At 34.1% G+C, this 19,596-nt stretch overlaps 1 protein-coding gene across 6 annotated transcripts in view; it reads left to right on the forward strand.

The window, feature by feature from the left end:
• The window catches only part of GRIK2 (glutamate ionotropic receptor kainate type subunit 2), a 398,712-nt gene that overhangs the window by 147,318 nt on the left and 231,798 nt on the right, over window positions 1–19,596 (forward strand). For all 6 annotated transcript variants that reach the window (XM_054061971.1, XM_054061969.1, XM_054061974.1 and 3 more), the window contains 3 exons: window positions 3,828–4,009; window positions 7,794–7,847; window positions 10,717–10,890. In XM_054061971.1, coding sequence (XP_053917946.1) covers window positions 3,828–4,009; window positions 7,794–7,847; window positions 10,717–10,890 — 410 coding nt within the window. The remainder of the gene's footprint in view (window positions 1–3,827; window positions 4,010–7,793; window positions 7,848–10,716; window positions 10,891–19,596) is intronic.

The raw sequence follows: 19,596 nt of genomic DNA on the forward strand, positions 1-19,596 counted from the left end.
TCTTCCCTGCCATTCAGAGGTAAGACTCTATCACAGTGGCTGCTAAAAGAAGGAATTGAGAGTTTAAAGGGACAGGAAAAAGGTGTCCTTGGTGAAAGAAACTGCAGGAAGTACATTCCCAAAATGCAGCTATTATTCTTATACTGTTGTAAAATAGATTTTTCTTTTACATTACACTGTGATTCTGTAATACTAAAAAAATAAGAGATAAACATTTCATCTGAGACCTGTATTCAGTTTTATATTGTAAATCAGTTGTTTTAAAAATATTCTAGGCTGAAAACTATGCTTTTGCTTTGACAAATATCATCTCAAAATCATGGTGAAGAAGGGACTTGCTTTGTCCTGCACTTCACTGTCCTTGTAGTTCTCATATTATGTTCCTCCCTGCATTGGAGACTGGTAGCTTTTTTTTCTGATTAGCTACACATGAGCTACATATGTGCCCTTTAGAAACTCCTTCTTGCTCATCTAGAGGCTTCATTTCTCAGTGCATGACAGCTCTCTACTTTGATCTTGAGTAACCAGCTCATCCATTTCCCCTAATGTCACACAACAGCAACAAAAGTTACTTTGGGATTAGCACTAGCACAGAAACTTAGAGTTAATGTATAAATACTCTATGCTTGCTTGATCTAAAACTACCTTGGCCCTTAGCTGTAGGCACAGTGGGTAGAAGGGTAGAAATTGAGTCCCACGGACAAACTGGACACAGTAGGAAAAAGCAGTCTTCCTTGAGAATCTCTTCTTGGGAGTCTCACTTACCCAAATGGGTCATGACAGTGTTAGGAAAAAATGAAAATACAAACAGAACAAATGTCGACAACATCTAAAAATGAAAGCAATAAATGAATTTGAGACTAAATAACACAGAGCTTATTTTTGGTTAATGGCAAACAGTAGTTTTACTGCAAAAAGCCTTAAATATATGATGACTTACAGCTGTGAAAAACTGAACTCCAAGGCATATTTTTACTATGAGGGTAGTAGTAGAATTTGTTTGTATCATATGTGGATTTCCTGGTTAGTTCTCAACTGTGCAATGTTTTGATTTCCTGGACCATTTTTTTGGCCATTGTACCTACTCTTCCTGTGGAAACCAGGATGTTAAGCTGTGGTGAGGAAGAGAAGATCAGTGCTGTAATTTACATGTAGGAGCTGCTCTTTTAGGTTGTATCTTTTCAGTGCTTAATATTTCATTGATCACAAATAATGATCCACTGTTCAATATTTAATATAGAGAAGGAGGAAAGCTGGTGGTTGTGGGAATTAAACTACTCAAAATGGCTGGAAAACACTGCAGGCAAAACAATACAGAGTCAGGGTTTTTACTTAATTTCTTTAAAATGCAAGCTTCTGATCACTCATTTTGTTATTGCGAAAAAGGATGTGGTTATATATATACACATACTTTTTTCCTCCTTAGGAAGAAAGAAAACACTGCTTTTTCTTTCACTGTCCACCAGTGTTACCCTGGGAGGCAGCTGCGGAGAGGAGAGTTTGGGCGATGTGTTTAATGGCTTTTCCTGTCATTCTGGACTTCAGGTCCTCATGTTGTCCCTGCCCTGCTGTGAGACACTCAGGGCCAGAGCTGCCTTCCCAAATGCTGTGCCTCAAGGAGCGTGTCTCCCGTCCTGCATGGCAGTTGGTGTCTGTCCTTGATGCCTCCGAGCGGAGCTGCTTCCCTTCAGTTCCTAGTGGGATTTTTTTTTTATTGCTGTTCATGTGGGCACATCGCTGGATGGAACTGGCTGTTACCAGTGCTGGGCAGGTCATGACATCCCTCTTGTGCCTTGCATAGGCAATAATCTCCAATATGTTCTAACTTGAGTGCCTTCACCCAGGCATAATGGAAAGGAAAGGGTAAAGAGAACAATGTGGTTTTGTGATTTTATATGGGGCTTTAAATTTGTTTGGGTTTTTGGTTTTTTTTTTCAGATTAACTATGCCATTTTTTGCTCAGGGAATTAATTTGGTGGGGTTTGTTTTCTAGGAGAGCTAGGCTGCTCTTTACGCACTTCATATAACACAAGTACTACATCACAAATCCTAGGTACATTGTGGAAGGAAAGTTTCAGCCTTTGATTTATATTTGAAAGAGCCTGCTTTTGAAGTCTGATACAGGTCTGGAAAGTCTTTACTCGATCTCAGTTCCCACCAATGCCTGAATGGGGAAATCATCCTGAATCCTGCTGTTTCTCAGGACTTTGCTCATTGGTGCTCTGATATAGAAATAAAAGTACAAGAGAGAGCTAGTTCAGCACTACCTGATTTTTTTTCGGGTAACTGTGGTAGTGGTGACACAGTGGTAGCTCCTCACACCATGTTCAGGGTGCTCTTCAGAGGTGGCATCCCTTGTAAGTGAAGGGGGTTTGTTTTCTGGTATTATTTCCATGAGAACCTAGCATGCTGGAACCTATTGAACTTACGCCAGTAAGGGTTGAGTTTTTTCTTTTAAGTATGGATGAGGATGAAGAAATATTCATTGTAGTGGATGGCTATTTGAACTGCTGAAGTGAGTCATTTAGTGGACTGAAATATATTTTGTGCCATGTATAATTCATCAGAGCTCAATCTATGCTGGTGGCTGGAAACAATGAAAAGTATATATTAAAAATTAAAAAATGGATGTGTTAACTGTAGCTGTGACTAAATATTCTTGTACACATGGAAGCTATGTAGTAGAACATAGGAGATACAATAGTAGACAATAAATGCTTAAGGTTGCTTTTCTTATTCCACATCGATGAGGACAGGAGAAAAAGAACCTTAGCTTTGATATACCTGGAACTTGTTTGTCTCAGATTTGCTTTATCTTAAAATATGTTTTGAAAAAGCTGTCTGGTTATCACTTCTATGTCCAGTATTGCTGTGAGTATTGCTGTAACTGAAATCCTAAGCAGAGCTTCCAGTTTTTGGCAGTTGAATGTATTATATGTGTGCACTGAAAACATAATGATGAACAGTAACAATTGTTACTGCCATTAAATGGATTATACTCCAATGCAACTAGGAAGTTAGCATGGCAGAATACATTTTTTTACACAGAAATAAACTGCTACTTACAGGAGACCTGGTTTTGCCCTGCCATTTCAATACAGTTAACCTAATATTCAATATTGCTCACAGACCAATCAGCGATCTGTAAACCACAACACACACTGTTATGCTGATGTGAACAGTAAGATTTTGGAAAAACATTAAAGCATCTAATTCAATAGTAAAAGTAAATTAATTCAAAATGGAATTGTAGAGTATTGAAGATGAATGCAATGTCATGAGTCATTTATTCAACCTCTTTGATGATGCAAGTTTTGTTGCCTGTATATTCAAGAAAAAAAATAATACTTGTGAATTATGTGTGTTTTCCAGTGCTGAAATGATTCACAACTTTGTATGTAAAGCTGATAGATTAGGTAGGGCACTGGCTACTCAGATTAAAAATTATTAGTCCGGGATATTGCTTTAATTGAATTAGACTAGTTATATACATTCTTTGAAGAGAAATGTCATAGTTGCATGATAATGCTAAAAGAGGATTTGTCTGTCTTAAGGTAATCCTAACTGGGGCTGCTTGCTGCCTGTTAACATTAAGGAAGAAGAAAGACTTGCAATAAGGAAGTATTGGGAGTATAGACACTTTCTTTTTTTCTTTTTTTTTTTAATTGTTTTTTTTTTTAATAGAATTTTTCTGTATCAGTTGCAACATACACGGAAGGGAGAAAGATTTAGGAAACTCTGAACGTTAATAGAAAGTTTTCCTGCTAGCAGTTCAGGTTCTTGTTTTGGTAATTTTCTTTTCTTTTGGCTCCTCTTTTTTCTTTAAGGCCTTATTCGATTACAAGAGCTCATCAAGGCTCCATCACGGTACAACCTGAGACTAAAAATCCGTCAGTTACCAGCTGACACGAAAGATGCAAAGCCATTGCTAAAGGAGATGAAAAGAGGCAAAGAATTCCATGTAATCTTTGACTGCAGCCATGAAATGGCAGCAGGCATCTTGAAACAGGTAATCCCCATTTTGGTTTAGATGGCCTAACCTTTTCCATCCCTAATAATACAAGTAATATTCAGATGCAGTAGCATCTAAAAAGCAGGGGGAACTGTATGTCAGTTTACTGAGGCCTAACTAAAAATCAGCCAAGGATTTCAGAGATAATTTTACTGGTGACTCCAACAATAGCCGTTTCATTATTTTTCTAAAGAAATATATTAATCAGTTCATGTACGGTGAAAAAAGGTATATCAGTCTTTCAGCTATGAAGGATTAGTCCTTTGGAGAATCGATGCTTTAAACAGGGTTTTAAATGCTTGCGTAGTGTTATTTTTTATTACAAAGGTATTTTTTTTATTTTGTTACTTTTTTCAAATTGAAGCATCCATATTGTGTGCTTTTAATCAGATAGTGATGTATGAATAGTATGTTACCAACAGATCACACTAATATGTTCCACTGAGAAGACAGAATAAATAGACATCTTTTAGAGACATTCTCCTTGCAATACTAGTAGGACTGCAAAACACCTGAAAACATTGTGTTTGCTTTGTTCTGCACAAGTAAGATGAGCAGGTAAGATACAACAGAATACCAAATATTTAACTGGCTTTATATTGCAGAAGCACATTCCAGTGATGTCTTCCAAGAGAGCATAGCAATATAGCAGTACACAAAAGCAGCTGCTCATAAAAAAATTGTACTCTAACCCTGAAGTATACATAAAAGACGTGCCTTTGTGTGTCTTCTTTAGTTTAATGAGCTAGTTCCAAAGACTGGGAATTCCTTATGCTCAGAGGCCATTTTATCAATAGTTTTTTAATTGAACTATGACTTACGTAGTTCAATTAAATACCTAAACGGAAACAATATTCAACATTTCTAATGCAGAGCTTTTAGTGACTTTAATTCATGTTTATATTATGTTTTCTAGCAGACTTTATAGTTTAAATTGAAAACAAAATGTATTTAAGATTTGAAAATATGTCTCTCAATAAAGGTACTTAGTGTTATTGTTGTGGGTACAATTAAAATTGTAGTAAATATGCGTGTATACTGCTCTTTCTTAGCTTTATTATTCATTGATTAAAAGGCTTTTACTAATTCCCAGTAATTTTAAACCTTGGGTGTTTTTTTTTTTCTCTTTGTTGAGCATTAGCCAGCCTAGTTAGTCTGTTTAGCCCAAATCATTAAATGTACATTCAGTTATTTTAACATCTTAAAAATTCAAATGGAAAATGTGCTGATGGCAATAAAAAGCTCCGGTACTACCTATAACTCCATCAAGGTACATTATTTATGTTGTACCTAGTAGCTTTTAGGTGAAAGGAAACTTTTCTTTCAGGGTATACAACATCTGAAAAAGGTATGACTAGTAGTAAATGAGAGCAAAATTAAAAACATTGTATCTTTAATCATGTCCCAGCACCCAAGAGCAAGTATTCAACTTTTTCAAATCAAATTGTAAACTGTTTTATGAAACTACCCTACTCATCCTAAAGATTATAGAAGGAAGATACCGGAACAATTATTTCATAAGTATTTAGATCTTTATATGGTTTCCATAGCTTTCCATTCTGCTCCAATATTGCAATTTTTTAAATCTGTCTAAAATCTATAGTTCTGCACCTGAATGTGAGCTCTTGCTGTGAAAATTGACACAAAGGATCATAGAATGGCTTGAGTTGGAAGAGACCTTAAAGATCATCCAGTTCCAGCTCCCCTTGCCTGGACAGGGACACCGCCCACTAGATCAGGCTTTTCAAGGCCTCATCCAACCTGAAGTGGATATTAAGACTGTATTTATTATTCAATGGTATTATTCCAAATGTAGTGTTTCATGAAAAATAACAAAACCAAATCTTTAAATATTCATTTTTGAAGTATTAATTAACCAATTTTTTCTTGTAGTGGAGGGATGAACTTGAGAGACAAGACAAGGAGTTTCTTCTCGAGAGGAAAAATTCACAATGAAGTTAGAGGAAGAGAAAACAAGGTGGAAATAAAGAAAACAATATATGCTGAGATGTCAGCGAAATGACAAAGTTTTTTTCTCTGCCCAAAAATACATAATGAGAAGGAAAAAAAAACCCAAAACCACCATTCACACAAGTACAATTAAATTAAGGCAAATCTCAGTGGTAAATACCAGACAACCAGGGAAAGTAGAAGTGATTTAAAAGGCTAGGAAAGCACTGGAATAATAACAGCTCAGAAATGGCAGTGTTTTGAAAGGGAAAAAGGAATGAGGTTTTCTGAGAAGTGAAGAAAGTGAGAGAAAGAAGACTGAGAAAACAGACAACACCAGCACACAACAGATTCAGGAACATGCCTATGATGTTCTAGGATAGAGATTTTGTGGAGTATGACAGCCCTGATTATAAACAGTTATGATATAGGTAACTGCAAATGTGTTATGCATATAGTGGAAGATACCTTGGTTTTATTTAAAAACAACAAAAAGTTCTTAAAGAAATTGACAATATTTGTACTTATACAGCTCCTAATAAAGTCACAGAATCACAGAATCACCAGGTTGGAAAGGACCCAAAAATTAAATCCAAATATTATAATATATAAATATTATAATACATAATATAAATATTATTATATAATATATAAATATTATTAAACATAATATTTTGTCATAATATTTATCATAAGACAGTGTTTTTCCTGTGTTTAAGAGAGTTTAAATTTCTATTGGCATGCTATACTGTGGTTCTAAATATTATTATGGAATTCTAAATTCACAAGTTTAGACATGCTTTGGAAAAGCGTTGTTGCAGTTTTTGTCAAAGCCTTGTTTAAAATATTATAACATCTGATCTGCAGCTGATATTTTGAATTCATTTTTTATTCTAACTTTTCTTTGGAAAAGAACATATAGACTTGTAATTTCATTTACAGACAATGCCACAAATAAAAGGCTCCCACAGCCTTCAGAACTCTGTTAATTCTTTTGGATTCTAGCATTACGAAAATTGCATAATTCTTGTCTCAGTGTGTTTAATTAGGTGTAACTGGTTGGGACTTGGCAAAGAATTGTTTTGATAATTCCTGGAGAAGAAGGAAATATTGTTTAATAGTGTAGCTTTTTTACAGTGCTACAGTAGGTAAAAATCACCGTAGATATTAAAGCAATTGAATATACTAGTCTAGTTTAAAGTATGAAAGCATGAACACGTCAAAATGGACAGCTTATCAAAAACTAGTTGGTATTATGTAGCTAGCAAGACAGATGAAGGTTCTTGATATTTAGAGTAATACTATGAATATTTGTTCTTCATTTTTACTTAAGTAGTATGTGTCTTGCTGTTCAAAACTTGTCTCAAGTATTTTCTTCCATGATTGGAAAGATGTACATTCATATAATATAAGCTTAAGTCCTTTTATATACATAGCATTGTTCATCAAAATAGAAAAAAAAATCTTTCTTATTAGGTTATTCATTTTAAGAGAAATATTCAATAATGAATGAAAATATTGTCGACAAATTTTGTGTGGCAACTTAGTACACTCATTAGTATGTAAAACTATAAGCCTCTTTCACATTTACTGCACTAAACAGTCTAATAATATTCTTTCTATCAGAAGATCTGGTTCATAAATTCCTTTAATAGTCAGTAATATGCTCTAACTGCTAGGAAATGACTCGCTTGACCTAATTTTAGCATAATTCCAACCCTGTAGTCTGATCCCAGTAGTATTCTTTTGCAGCTTTTCATTTGCCATGTAAGTATGATAAAAATGTATTATATGACCTCAGAAACATTAATCTTTTGTTTATTTTTTCAAGGCTTTAGCTATGGGAATGATGACAGAATACTATCACTATATCTTTACCACACTGGTAAGTGGCTTATAAAAACACAGTGATGATATCTAACAAAGATGTTACTTTTCTTAATTATATTACTTGACAAAGTGAAAAAGGTCTCTCTGGAATGGGGTGTGAGTACATGTTTTCTCTGTTGAATTTTCTTACATTCAGTGAAAAGTCATCAAGATGTTTTAATTATTGTTCGATAGTGCACCCTGGAAACTGATGGACCAAAAGGAACCATCTGACTCTTAGCACTGCAGGTTTTAGCTTTCATGCAAGGTTAAGTATATAATTCATAGTTGATTATTTATATTATGAATTGTGTCCTTCTTTTAGCTACTTATACGTGAAGGTTATATAATTTTAAACTTAGTCATCTATTCCATATTTTTAATCCAACATTGTACAAGGTAATTCTTCACTGCTGTGTGATTCTTGAACAATTTGGTATGAATATCAGCAGTAATTTATTTAGCAGCCCACATGAGCTTTTTAGGCACATGAATTATGCAGTATTTTTTGGTGTCCATGGTTAACTAACTAAAAAGGAATTTGGTCATTCTTGGAACCACCAGATCATCATTTACAATAAATGAACATTTAAAATGTGAACGTTCTTACGAAACATTACGGACATGTATGTGTAGACCTTTTTGGCTGCTCATCACAGCCTAACTAAGAAACAGTTTAATAGTTCGTAGTACTCTAGAAAGTATTCTCATGGAAGCAGCTTGTTGCATAGAATGCAAAATAATTTGTGAAGTTCATTAGAACTGTAAAGGCAAAAATACCCTGAAGAAGTACTTTTCTTATTTTAAAAGAGTAAGTTGTTACAAATTTAGAATTGCATGCAACAGAATTTCCTTCACTTGTCTATCAAAATGGATTCTAGATATATAAAGAGATTTTTTATTTTTAAAATTTTCATTTTGTTTTTGGTGAAAATTTCTCCTTTGAGTGGTATGCTGTCCATTGGCATTTAATTTTTATTCTTAGAGCTATGTTTAAAAATTAGGATTTTCTGCCATTCTTATTTCCTTATTAGAACATTAGCTTTTTTAGGAGAGACAAGTGTTCTATTGACTTGGATCTATCAAAAGATAATTTAGTGAGTGTAAAGGGATGATAGATTTTGATTTTGCTATGTAGTTTTGGAACTTGCATCAGAATTTAGTTGTTTTGATATATTAATTGATTTTTACTTGACATGGCGAAAGTCCTGTCAAATAAATTTTCCAGTCACAGTGTTTATAGCAGTCTTCTGTGTATTCTCCTCTTGATTGATTCAGGATCTGATGCAGCGGCTCATTAATACACTGACCTGTGTATATTTGTAATATGTACATGTTATTGTTGTGCATATTTATTATATTCCATTGTAAGCATGAACGTGCTTGGATTATGTAATTATATCTAAGGTTCTGACTTCTTTCACCGTAAAAATATGAAGACATTTTAAAGGGAAAATTGTAGAACAGTTCCAGTTATTTTCAATCTTTCCTTTTCAATAAAATATTTTATTTCTTTAGAAAGAGGACAAGTTATGTTATTTTTAAATGAATTTTGACACATGGATATCTTAGGTGTTATATATGTTATCATAATTACTAGCTATAATTAAAAATATGTAATCATTGATAACTGGTTGATGTTTTCTTAGGCTTAGTGATTTTAGCAATGAATAATGAATTATATTCTGGTTTTCAATAGCACAATATTTAATCTTCTTCAACTCCAGCCAGTAAACAAAATTGATTCAGGCAAGTGTAACACCTAACAGTACCATTTCATGGAAATTAACAATATATTAAACTGCCAGAAAAAGGTAAATGAAAAATTAGATGAACAACTGTGGAGAATATCTATGATCCATAAAAGTAAAATCATGTTTTAGAACAGTAGCATTTTATGTGTAACCTTGGTTATGTCACTTAAAAAAGTGATTTAAAAGGAAACAGAAAGTAAATCAAAGTAAATCAAATGGAATTTTGTTTATGACGCATGTAGCTAGGCCTAGTGAGTCACCATTGTCTTCTTCATCAAATTAATTTCCACCCCCCCAGCCCTCCATGTTCATAACTTGATCTTGGACCTTACTTTCCTGAAGTCAAGTACTGGTTCAACATCATTTCTAAGGATCTTGTCAAAAGATTGGACTAATCTTGAGTTTAGTTGCTTGATCTACAGTTTGTTTCTCTTATTTTTATTAATTTATATTTTCTCCCCTGTGCTAGGAAGATAAATAAACACACATATACATACAAATGTACTGAAAATATATTAATTAGTAAAGGTTATTCTTGCAAAAATAAATTCCTAATCAAAGACATGTACATGTTTGGAAGTATGATTGATAGCTGTGAAAAATCTTTTTGGTTATATTTAAAGCCACGTGTGTTTCCCTTCTCTCCCAACCCTTTCCCTTCCCCACCCTCCCCATTTATCATCTAAAGATCAATGTGTTCATGTTTCATAGAGAATGAAAGTGCAAGGAAACTCTTGTTCTGTTTAATTTATGGTTTGAAGTCTATTCTGGTAAGCCAAGGAAGTAGTGATTAATAACATTTGAGTGTATTCCCGTATTTCTAGTATAACTGGTAGTTTGATACAGTTCTTCCTATGAAGTTCTTCCTCCGTGGTTTGGATTACCCTTACTACAGTGTTACATGAGTTGCTTGCTCATAGACACAGGCCTCCAGATTGGGGGGTTGGAACTAGGTGATCTTTAAGGTCCCTTCCAACCCTAACTGTACTATGATACTATGATAAACAGAACATACTTCCTCCATACATAGTACTCCAGTACAAACTTTAGCAGTCTTATTTGTGGAGATGGTCTAACATATTAGGAATTGTAGTCCATTAAGGAATTTACATGATGGTAATTTTTTTTCAGGATCTATTTGCCTTGGATGTGGAACCCTATCGGTATAGTGGTGTTAATATGACTGGATTCAGAATTCTGAACACGGAAAATACCCAGGTGTCATCTATCATTGAAAAGTGGTCTATGGAGCGATTGCAAGCACCTCCTAAGCCTGATTCAGGTTTACTGGATGGATTTATGACGGTATGAATATCAGTAATTAGTCTCTTTTTTGTGTATGTTTGTGATTGTAAAAAAAAATTTAACTTTTTGTATCTGTTGCTAAAATTACTTAGAGGTATGAAACCAAATAGTATTGTAAACATGAGTCATATAATAACTGTAGTATTTCTGTCAATATTCTGTAGACTGAATACATGGTCATAATTACGTTCTTTCAGAATTGCACACACTGTCCTTTTTTTTTTTCAAATGATAATGTCACGTTGTAAATGTCTAATTCAACTCATCCATATTTTTTTATTTTGTTGATGAAAATATGGGAGCTTGTCCAATCCTGGTAAAAATCAAGCTAAATCATAATTATCTCTTTCTCTGTGTTTTGTGTCTTATACATTTAAGATTCATTCATTAATAATGAATGAAAGAATAATAATGAAACTATTTAGTTTCTATTAATATATCATATTATGTTATCTTGTATTATTTAATTCTTATTTTTCTTATTATTAAGTTAGTATATTTTATTAATATTATGAATAGCACCTTCTTACTATGTTTTCTGGTTTCTATGCCTTCACATATCTATTTAGTCTGATGGTTTGGGTGTTTTTGCTTTCCATTGCCATTATTCTCTTTCCTCACTTCAGTTTGTGAAAATCATAACAATTCATACAAATTAGGTTTTCAGTGAGTTTCTGCTCATTAGTTGGAATTAAGCCTAGAAATATAATGTCAGAAAGGGATGTAGCTTAAAATATATCCCATGTTAAGACCTCTTTAGTTTTCAAATTTGTTGAAAGATCTAATTTTCCACTTTGGCCTGAAGTGATTGGTAACGTGTTTCCACTGTTCTTGAGGTTGAAAAATAGCAAATTCTGTTTCTTGATTAGTGTGTTGGTTATCTATCAGTCATCTAGATAATATTAATTGAGACACATAACACAGCTAATCTTTTGAACAATTTTTTTCTACTGATCAGATTTAAAGTTTTATGTCCATTGATTCTAAATGGTGATCAATACTTTAAAAAAGTTAATTTCCTTTTTGTGTGTTGTTTTTGGACAATTACCCTCTTTTAGATGAAAATACTTTTCTTCTTTTTTTTTTTTTTTTGTTGTTTTATAGAGTGTCTTGGATATGACAATTAGAAACATTTTAAATTCAGTTTATTTAATAGATCTCTTGTGCTGCACTTTTAAATACCAGATGATGAGATAAGTAAAGTTACATTGTTAATTTGTCCAAATAATTCCGAGAATCAAATGAATACCTCACAATTTTAGAAATGTGTGAATTATGCATGTGGTGTACTTACAGCTGCTGCCTATTATTGTGAGTCATTGTTTCATGTTTCCTTGTTCATGTTAATATTTTCAATCTTTGATTTTTACTGTTTTCAATTTAAAATTTGTAGTGGTTCATCTCACTCATTGTAGCTAAATATTTTATGCATTGATCAAAGATATGATTGATCTCAAACCTTTGGATGGTTACTAAGATCAGTAGTAACAGGTACTTTATCAGAACATAGGGCGATGGTCAATAAAATTGTAGAATAATACATATTGAAATGAACTTCTGTAGGCCAGTCAAATGTTTTTCTTCTTTGAGGTGCTGTAAATAAAGTATCAGTGTCAGAAAAGCTTCTGTTGTGAGGCAGAAACCTATTATGGCTAGTGTACAACTGCATAAGTCCATACTTCACACCATTACTTTGCCTCAGGATAGGAAATGGTAAAGAATTGCATGAAAAACACTTGTTTCTCTCCTGGACCCTTAAGAACCCTCTTTGTAATTCTAAGTGGAAGCAAGTATTTGTACAGACCGTGATGAATATTTTATGGGAATTCTTTATGTTGATTAAGCATCTAAATGTGCTTTGATTACCTGGGTTTTCGATATCTGAGATACACAGATAGAATTTAAAGGATATTTAAGGCCTAATAATCTTGACAGGTGTTAAGTGCTTACAGAGTTCTTGTAATTTGGCCCTTATATTCAGAAAAAATATTCATAGGATATCAGTTTCAAAGAAATGTCTTTGGAAGGTATAAAAGAAAGTTTGGTCATTACTGTTGCACAGAGGTCTTCCTGTGCTCAGAATAAAATTAGTGGAATAAAATAAGTAATTTTATTGACTTATTTTCTATAAAATTGTTCAATTTGTAAAATTTAACTTCCATTTCCACTTTTTTTTTACGTGTATTTAAAAATCAAAAATGCACTCGGGAATTAAAGAATCTACGCAGATACTAATTGCTGTTCTGGAATACTCTTACTCATATGGGCTGAACTAGGAATTTGTTTTATTTTCACTGGTTGATACTGACTACAGCTTATTCAGAAATATGTTAGCAATAAGCCTGCTTAATGGCAGCACATTCAGCTTGAACCACATAGTTAAATGCCATTTAATCAGGTGTTGAAACAGATGAAACACAAGAATTTGCCAAATAAAAACCTGAGATTTGTATAACTGAGCATTTACAGACCTCCGTGAAGACTAACTGGTTTCCAGTGATGTAAAGCCAGGCAGTCATGGATCACAAAGTTTATAAGCTCTGGTGGTGTTGTGTCCTTCTTCCTCTGAATTTTCCCCGTATGTAAATCAATTTAGCCATCATGACAGACTTAGAATTGTCAATTTAATTCTGATATTGCATTCCTTTTCTTGTAACTCATAAAGTTCCCAGTCATAATTCTTGTTCTAATTTGCTTTCTGTAGGCTTGTATAACTCTTTAGTTAGTGTGTAATTTTCTTCAAAATTATCTGACCTGTAGCATCCCAATGTGATATAATGTGGGTATAAAATTTCATCCCATCTTTTTGGAATGTTCCAAATCAAATTTCCAAGTATGGAACATATTGGAACATATCCTATTCAGTTAGGACAGTTTTCCCTTTGTTTCTAGGCCGCTCCTTAGGACAGCTCTAGAAACAATGATGCTTTAAGACACCCGAGAAGATTAGAAGTGACAAACAAAATTTTGATCACATGTCACTGTCCTTCTGGGGTTTCCTAAGATTATTAGTATTGGCTTTGGAAAACCAAATCTAAGCTATTTAATGAATGTTACCATATACATTAATTCTGTTATTTAATAAAAGCTGACTTATTTGTATAACAAAGAAAAAGAATCAGTTTTATTATTTAGGAGAGTAACTACAGCACAGTTGTCTTATTTCTTTCTGTGACTCCAGAAAATCTGTGGAAAAGTTTGAAATTGTTTGCTGTGTTGTGTCAGACTAGACATGTTTTCTTTACACTGGTTCTTGTGATAAGAAGTTTGCTTGTATAAGTGTTTATGACAATCAAATAGATACGATTTCTACTAAAGTCTAAACTATGTGAATAAAATTTTAATATGATACATAGAATTTCTGAGGAAGTCTCAGTGATCATGATTCACTTACTAAATTTCATTTATGCTTTTGATGGTTCTTTCATATTTCTTTATTGGTCTGAGAATAATCAAAGTGGTACTTATCCTGTTTCAAATCAAAGTGGTACATATCAATAACAATCTAAATATGTTGCTATTTAAATATATTGTGTCTCTTTATCTCTGCCACACACTAGTGCAGAAATGCCTGTGGGCACATGGTACAGCCTAAAAACTGTAACTGTAAACTAAGTTACTTAGATTCTATTTCTTTCTTAAATTTGTAAAAGTTTTTTTTCCCCTGAATATTCTCAACAGTATTATATTTACATCAATAATAGTTTTTTGTATATTGTCCTTTTACTAAACTGATAGAAAGTAATATATAATGCTTTGAAAAGTAAAGATGACACGGAACTGACACATAGGTAATAAGCCATGCCTTCAGAAAATACAGAAGAAAAGAAAGTCAAAGGCTAATCTGTTGTTTAGGACTGAATCATCCTGCTAAGATGGTTAGTTGCCTAGGTATCTTTTAGAGGGTTATAGAAGCTGGTGCATAAAAGAAAAAAACAAAAAGACACCTGCAGAACATTTTTGCCATGCACGTTTCTGTCCCAGAAACTAGTTAATTATAATATATGAACAGCATTCAAATCAATAGAGGATGAATAGCACCATTGACAGTTTTGAGATTTGCTCCAAGATAAATATTTGGAGTTGTATGTCACCTAAATGAATAAGGGTTTTTTTGTATAAAAACTGTATGAAAGATTGAGGTATGCAAACCTGTGGTTCTGTTGAGGCAACCTTCTCTGAGAGTATTTCAACATGGCAGACTGCAATACAAACTGAAACAGAGTCTGAAACGGAGCCCTGTGTTACAGTGTTACTGAACTTCTAACTAGATTGAGGATCTTTAAACAATTATCTGATATATAATATACTAATTACTGATTTTTTCACTAACTTTATACTAAATTCTGAAATTTGAAAATGGCTATTACTTAGCAACGACTTGAGCAAAATGACCTTACTTTTAAAAAAAATACACTATTTTCTAACCAGAATAAGATTTCTTCTTGGAAAATGAATTTATCAGGTAAGTTAAAAAAAAAAAAGAATAAAAATATTTAATTTATGTAAATTTAGCTTTTGTTTTGTAAAAGAGTTTAGAATTGCAGGAATTTGTCCTGATTTGTCCTGATTTGAAACTTAGATTCTCTCCATGCTACTTAACATTTCTCAGCAAATGAAAACCAGTTGTAATCAAAATCTAGTGATATTCAATATGGATGACAAAACTATAGAGACTAGTTTCATACCTAGGATGGGGTTATGGTTAATTTCTGGGTATGAGTTTCTCATCTGATTAAAAAAAAGAGACATGAGATTTTATGAGTAAGGATTTGAAATTTTTAAAAGCTGATGTATTGATTTCCTTGGATAAGGAAAATAGATCCAAGGAAATTTTCTTTAAATATTTAGTTGTAAAAAAAAACAAAGATCATCAGAAAATTCCTAATACCTTTATACATTGTCCTTATTTGAAAGAATATACAAATGTATTCACTTGACAGAGCTGTCTAGGAATTGTTTTTGAAACTGGCCATTTTGATGGATATAGTAAAAATGCTGAAGCGATAATTCTTTGGAATTTACAAATGGAAATGAAAGACTAATATTGGATTTGTACATGTGTAGTTATTTTCCACTAATTAGCTTTCCATATTTGCACACCCAAAGACTTGGGGGACACAATTGTTTATTCTCTGTTTCTCCTGATTTTAAGAAACCTTCCACTAATTGATAGTGGATATTGAAACCACTCTCAATATCCAAACCACGTGACTGTCCTGTAGAATCTAGTTTATCCAAATGTCCACTTTATTACCTTTGTGGTTATGTTAGTTTAATATTTGCAGAAGGTTTTTTTTAATGAAATGGTAAGATAAAGAATTGCTAATGAAGGGTGGAAAGGTGTGCGTGGGTAGACAAAACCAGTATATTTTTAATTGCATTAAATCAGTTTGTTTGAAAAAACCCTCAAACTCTGTAATGAATACATGAAATCTGTGTTAAATATCTGGCTGTAATCTGGTGAAAGAGCCCAATAATTGTAATTATCAGCCCTGATAATCAAACAAATGTAAGCCCTTTGGCCTAACCCTTTGGCTTACTTTTGGTGAAGCTTTTTGAATTATGTTAAACTAATTTGGTTAAAATATTACATTTGGAAAGTATACTTTTTTCCATTGTAGGAAAGATTGGAAGAGATTAAGAAGATACGGGAATGCATTAAAACCATGACACACAGAGTTTAAGATCCATCTGAAACTTAAATATCTAGAATTAAAAAAGTGATTTAGGTACTTTTCTGCTGCAATGAAAACAAATGTATATTTGCTAGACTCAATACCTTACTCAACCCCCCCAAATAAAGAAAATCCCTCACACCGCACCTCCCAACCAATCACAAGAATTTGAGTCTAGGTGTGTCTGATCCATTCTAATCAGGGTTAATTGAGCAGCATGAGGCAAGAAAAAGTGTGAATAAAAAAATACAGTAGCAGTAAAGGAAGTGATTATAGATTTTAACCAGTATTAAAATTAAGGTCTTGACTACGGACTGAAGAAATCAGGGTGATGCAAAACTACAAATATACTCTATTATCAGTGTTTTTGTTTTGTATATTCAGTTCAGTATATTTTGTAATCTAATTTTGTTCCATACCTCAATTTCTTAGTTTCTTGTGCAGTGTTCTCTAGATTTACTCCAGATTTCCATTTTTATATCAAACAGGTAATCTTGTGTGTTATCATGAAGAACATGCAAGAGAACTGGGAGATCAGGCCCAGTCAACATGGGTTTACAAAAGGCAGATCTTGCCAAACTAACCTGATGGCCTTCCATGACAAAATGACTCTACTACTGGATAGGGGAAAGGCTGTGGAGGTAGTCTCCTTGGACTTCAGTAAAGCCTTTGACACAGTTTCTCACAGCATTCTGCTTCAGAAACTGTCTGCCTCTGGCCTGGACAGGTGCACACTCTCCTGGGTTGAAAACTGGTTGGATGACCGGGCCCAGAGAGTGGTGGTCAATGGAGTTAACTCCAGCTGGAGGCCAGTTACAAGTGGCATTCCCCAGGGCTCGGTACTGGGTCCATCCCTGTTCAATGTCTTTATCAATGACCTTGGATGAAGGCATGGAGTGCACCCTCAGCAAGTTTGTGGATGACACTAAGCTGAGTGGAAATGTGGATCTGTTGGAGGGTAGGGAGGCTCTGCAAAGGGATCTTAACAGGCTGGACCGCTGGGCCGAGACCAATGGCATGAGGTTCAACAAGGCCAAATGCTGGGTCCTGCACTTGGGGCACAACAACCCTATGCAGCGCTACAGACTGGGGGAAGAGTGGCTGGAGAGCTGTACAGAGGAGAAGGACCTGGGGGTAATGGTTGACAGCCGACTGAACATGAGCCAGCAGTGTGCCCAGGTGGCCAAGAAGGCCAATAGCATCTTGGCTTATATCAGAAACAGAGTGACCAGCAGGTCTAGGGAGGTGATTCGCCCTCTGTACTCGGCACTGGTGAGACTGCACCTTGAGTACTGTGTTCAGTTCTGGGCCCCTCACCACAAGAAGGATGTTGAGGCTCTGGAGCGTGTCCAGAGAAGAGCAATGAAGCTGGTGAGGAGGCTGGAGAACAAGTCTTATGAGGAGTGGCTGAGAGAGCTGGGGTTGTTTAGCCTGGAGAAGAGGAGGCTGAGGGGAGACCTTATTACTCTCTACAACTACCTGAAAGGAGTTTGTGGAGAGGAGGGAGCTGGCCTCTTCTCCCAAGTGACTGAGGACAGGACAAGAGGGAATGGCCTGAAGCTCCGTCAGGGGAGGTTCAGGTTGGATATCAGAAAAAAATTCTTCACAGAAAGAGTCATTGGGCACTGGAACAGGCTGCCCAGGGAGGTGGTCGAGTCACCTTCCCTGGAGGTGTTTAAGGAACAGGTGGATGAAGTGCTTACGGACATGGTTTAAGGGAGTGTTAGGGATGGTTGGACTCGATGATCTAGTGGGTCCTTTCCAACCTGGTAATTCTATGATTCTATGATTTACTTTCCTCCCAAAGCAAGCTAAAAAAAATATGCTGTTATCCAGAATTTTCTTTCATCACACTTCTGGAATTTGATTTACTCTAATCATCCTTGATGTCAGATTTTTTGAGAACTGTACAGACTGATATAGATAATGAGGTTATTAGACTGGGTCTAAATTCTGCACTGAGAAAGTTCTAAAATTTAGAGTTATTTTCCTTTAGGCAGACAGACTCTTATAGTTACTTGAGGCTAAAAAAAGAATACATTCATTGCATGTATAGCATTTTAAAGTTGTTCAATTAGTGCTTTAATGAAGTTTAAGTGCTTATCTTGTGGTGTTGACAGAATCTACAGCCACTGTAGTTCCTGCTAATTCCTTAGATTATGCTTTTATTTTTTAAAAATAACTTTTTTTTCAGATTTGTTACATTCTTGATTTGAAATGGTAATTTCTTTAATTTAGCAATGAAGTTATCTTATAGAAGATAAGACTTCAAATTTGTTAAATAACTTGCTATAAATTAGTCATTTAGTTCTGTTAACAGTAGAATGATATAAGGGAAATGACCATTTCTTATCTCTACCCAACAATATAGAGATGACAGTTATACTTGAGATAGATAGTTAAATATAGACAGAAGGATTGGATGAGAAGAAGGTGCTATTCAGGCTCTTGAGGGTGAAAAGATACATAAAAATTAAAAGAAATACTCATTATAGAAATACTGCCTTGGAGTTTGATTTAGAGCTTCAAAGAAGATAGCTTGTTATATAGACAGCTTTATAATTATCCCTTTAGCAAAAGGAATTTTCTGGATTTGCTGATGAGATGTGTTTAGTAAAACACTGTAGCAGCAAATGTGTACTTCAAAGGAAATACTAAACAATTAGTTATTACTGCATTACAAGCTAGGAATCTCCCCTAGGCACACTTAACTTCATGGGTTTAGGGACTATGCAGGATTTCATGCTGTAAGATGTTTTAGAAATGACATGTCAGCTATTCTGAGAATTAATTACATTATTAAATATTTGGCTTATGTATGTAGTCTTTCTTAGTATTTTAGGAGACAGGATCTATGAGAAACTTGTGATCCTGTCCTGAAGGGAAGATATACTGAGTGTTGCATAGCATTTAGCAGAAACTGTAGCCTCTCTCTTCATAAAATTCTACCAGATGTGGGTTTAGGATGCATGAACATGTTTATAAATATAGTAAGATGAACAAGAATTTATATAATGTTTTCATGTTA

Source organism: Cuculus canorus, chromosome 3 (assembly GCF_017976375.1).
Source record: "Cuculus canorus isolate bCucCan1 chromosome 3, bCucCan1.pri, whole genome shotgun sequence".
In the NCBI taxonomy this organism is placed as follows: Eukaryota; Metazoa; Chordata; class Aves; order Cuculiformes; family Cuculidae; genus Cuculus; species Cuculus canorus.